Source organism: Photinus pyralis, unplaced genomic scaffold, assembly GCF_008802855.1.
Source record: "Photinus pyralis isolate 1611_PpyrPB1 unplaced genomic scaffold, Ppyr1.3 Ppyr1.4_LG4, whole genome shotgun sequence".
In the NCBI taxonomy this organism is placed as follows: Eukaryota; Metazoa; Arthropoda; class Insecta; order Coleoptera; family Lampyridae; genus Photinus; species Photinus pyralis.
Genome location: NW_022170511.1, coordinates 20,475,243 through 20,478,710, shown reverse-complemented (window position 1 = coordinate 20,478,710; position 3,468 = coordinate 20,475,243). Strand labels below are relative to the sequence as shown.

Sequence of the window (3,468 nt, the reverse complement as noted above, 5' to 3'; positions counted from 1 at the left end):
TCGGAACATACTGTATAAGGCAAAATTGAGAAGGTTCAGTTTCCTTTTATAAGCAAACAAACTCCGCGAAACCTACCATAATTTGCCCTCACCCCCCTCTCTCCCATTGCGATGGAAGACACCTACTCATATTTAATTACTCAATGCACCTACGTAGATGTCGCCTTTGTCTATTACAACTAAAAGTTTAATTGACTTTACTTTAAACCTACATTTTTTCCAATATCAAAGTCTCGTATTTGGTTCAAGGTTAGATTAGCACTTATAATTAAATTGTTATTGTGACAATTAACAATTCAAATAAAGACAATGGAATTTGTATAGATTACAGAGGAAAATAGGATGTTTTTGCCATTTTCCCTGAGTTAAACATTTATAAATACCATTTCCCCTACATTGTGACCATAACCGTATACTAACACTTACTGTTTGAAGATCATTAAGGTTCTTAGGTAACAATTAAAAAAAATACGCGCATTGGAAGGGATGATTTCTTTACCTTTTGTTATCCTGATTAGACCTCAACAGTCAAGATCTGAATTTTGTGACCGCCTTGTCTAAACTCATTACTTGGAAACCAATTTAAATCGCGATATCATGATCTACCCGATGACACATTTAAATTTCCGGTATCACTTCCGGCCAAACCGGAAATCGATGCAACTTTTATTTTTTTAAGATCTGTGATTTTTTACGTTTTAGGTTGCAGTTTATCAAATTGATTGTGGTTTTGAAATATCTTAAAAAAGCATAGGCATTGCGTTTAAAAAACAAAAGTTGCATCGATTTCCGGTTAAATCAGAAGAGACCCCGGAAGTTTCTATATGCGATACCGATAGGATAGATCGTAATGTCACAATCGAATTATATTTGACAAATTTTTCTATCTCGCCTAGTAAAAGAGATATTGAGGTAACTCCTCGAACACACTGGATACCTAGTTAAAATCCAAAACTTGAAAGCTTCTTGGTGGATCATTCATCCAAAACGATTGTGTTTGGACTAATTACCTACTTATTCTTATGTTTTCGTTGATTAGAAGGCATCAGTCTACTCCAGCGTCAGAAATGCTCTCATTCAATTGTAGATGTTAATACTTATAACTCGAAATCAATGACCTGATAAAAATGACCTTGCAATTAATTGGTGATGTACGGTTTTTTAGTTATTTAGAATAATGACCGCAAATTGAGGTCCTGGCGTAATATCGTTGGTAGGTACTTACATTTGTTATTCATATTAGTCAATTGATTGCTCGAGGTGGTAAACGCTGAATTGTAAAATAATTCATGGACAAACACTTGATGTGTTTAGAGTACATTATTTGTTTTCGAAATGTACTGATAACTTGTCCCCACTAGCCGATCCATGAGCTCGTGATTTCCGTGTACATATATAAGATTGTGGCGTATCAAAAACAAATCAGAGTTTACAATGACAGTAACCATGTCAAATCAAATAATTGTGTTTATTTTTGCCGTATTGACTTTATTTTCGGCCGTGGTGGGTGAAATTATTACCTTCGATAACTGTGGTAAGTGTTTTTAGTAACAATTAAGACATAAACTTCAAAAGAGTTAATTCTTCAGCAACGAATAAGGACAAGTGCACCATACACGAGGTCAGAATGGATCCATGCAAAGAAGCTGCCGCGAAGAAGCCATGCAAAGTTAAGAAGGGAAAACCTGGCTCGATCGAAATTGATTATACCCCACGTAAGTATTCGTACATTTACTTTTCTTGGATATCGCTTTTTGGGTAAAAAAATGGTGTGGTGCGAACGTATATTCTTTTTAAACCCGTTATTATAGCAATGTATACATTTTATTGCAGGACGCACTGCATAAGACTCTGGACTTAGTGTAGAAGAGGTGAGTTTCTGTGTTTGTGAAGCGTACACACCTAACCGTCAATTTCAACAGTCAATTTAGAACTATCAGCACTTCCCCATCTAAAGTTCGTTAACTTTTCTTGCAGATTTTGATTCGGATACGTTAACCGGCACCGCCACTTACTTGGGACAGCTCTTACCAAATATGGAAACGAACGCGTGTTTAACATCTCCGTGCCCAGTTGTTTCCGGAAATAAGCAGACCTACACGTATCAATTACTCATTGATCGTATATTTCCAAGCGGAATTTTTGACGTACATTGGACACTGACTGGACAAAATGAGGGAGATCACTGCTGTGTATCTACAAAAATATTTCTGAAATAATGTACTACTTTTTATAATTCGTAAATTATTTAGCAAATCAACAAAGTTTTTCTCTGTAAATGTGACGTTATAATGATCTTTGATAAGTGCAAATGTACTGAAAATAAACTTTATGAACGTTGATCACAAGTGTTGTTTTTTAGTCCGTCTTTGCGATAAATTAGATAAAAACATTATCTTTAAAACTTAATTCCGTCTTCTTTTTTACGTACCTACTAACTTAAAATAAACAAACAAGTATGTTGATGGTTATTGTTTGATATTTTTATTCCGCTTTGTGCATCTCTCGCTCAAGAATTGAAAGAATGAAAAAATTACGGTTTGAACAGAAAAAGTGAGGATAAACACATTAATTTACAGAAAAACATCTATGACGTTATATACACTTTTTTACACTTTTGACATTAAATTGTCTTGGCTGGAGGAACAAACTGAGTAAAAATACTCTACGGTTTAATAAACTCTTCTTTGTTCATAGTTAGGTATAAAAAATACATTCAAATGCATGCACTTTGAATAAACTGAATAACTAAATCTTCTCTTTTATACAACCGGCAGTAGGTACACATTGTGAACTTGTTTAGAAGTGTTAGACAGAAAAAAGGATGCATGCGGTTGGGAATCCGTTTAAATTGTGCATAACGTAAATTAATAGATGTACGTTAGTTAGAACAGTAATCTTCATACGTATCTTATGTATATGCATTATTTAAAATAATTGATAAGTTTTTATTTATTTTCATTCAATCAAATTTCTGAAACAAATAAGGCGAATATTGCTACGATCCTCCTTATCTGGGATTAATGTAATATTTCGAACTTTTTGGATATCTCCAAGACGATGCAAAATGTCGAGAATTTGCTGTATTCGGAAATTTCCAGTACTACTGGTTAAAAGAGTCACGGAAAATTCACCGCATTTAATTCACAGAAATGAATGCTTCAGGATAATTTAACCGGATTCCAATTCCGTGGAATCAATTCTACCGACCTGGTTAATCGGATTATGAGAAACCACGTGTTGATCAGTTTTTATACGCCAAACGTTCATAATGACCCGAATTTATTAACTATTTTTTCAGAGTATCGTATTTCGTTTGAAAGACAGCATTTATTCAAAAAATACAAAACCGAAAAAGGTCCACAAGAAATATTTCTTTATAATCACTATTTGTTACGTGGAACTTGGAATTCTGTTTCGAAAATAACACAAAAATAGTAAAAGCAAGACGATATGCTATGGAAGTTA

General features: G+C 33.9%; 1 protein-coding gene across 1 annotated transcript; it reads left to right on the top strand.

The window, feature by feature from the left end:
* The first annotated feature begins 1,374 nt into the window (after window positions 1-1,374).
* On the top strand, window positions 1,375-2,279 carry LOC116169816 (MD-2-related lipid-recognition protein-like). Its single transcript, XM_031485994.1, has 3 exons — window positions 1,375-1,534; window positions 1,590-1,715; window positions 1,978-2,279. Exons 1-3 carry the CDS (start codon window positions 1,435-1,437, stop codon window positions 2,217-2,219), a joined length of 468 nt encoding a protein of 155 aa, XP_031341854.1. The 5' UTR covers window positions 1,375-1,434; the 3' UTR covers window positions 2,220-2,279.
* The last annotated feature ends 1,189 nt before the right edge of the window (window positions 2,280-3,468 follow it).

Coding starts and splice junctions, on each gene's coding strand:
- LOC116169816 (XM_031485994.1), top strand. CDS start 1,435: ATGACAGTAACCATGTCAAATCAAATAATTGTGTTTATTTTTGCCGTA. Junction 1,535..1,589: donor TATTACCTTCGATAACTGTG/GTAAGTGTTTTT, acceptor TTAATTCTTCAG/CAACGAATAAGGACAAGTGC. Junction 1,716..1,977: donor CGAAATTGATTATACCCCAC/GTAAGTATTCGT, acceptor CTTTTCTTGCAG/ATTTTGATTCGGATACGTTA.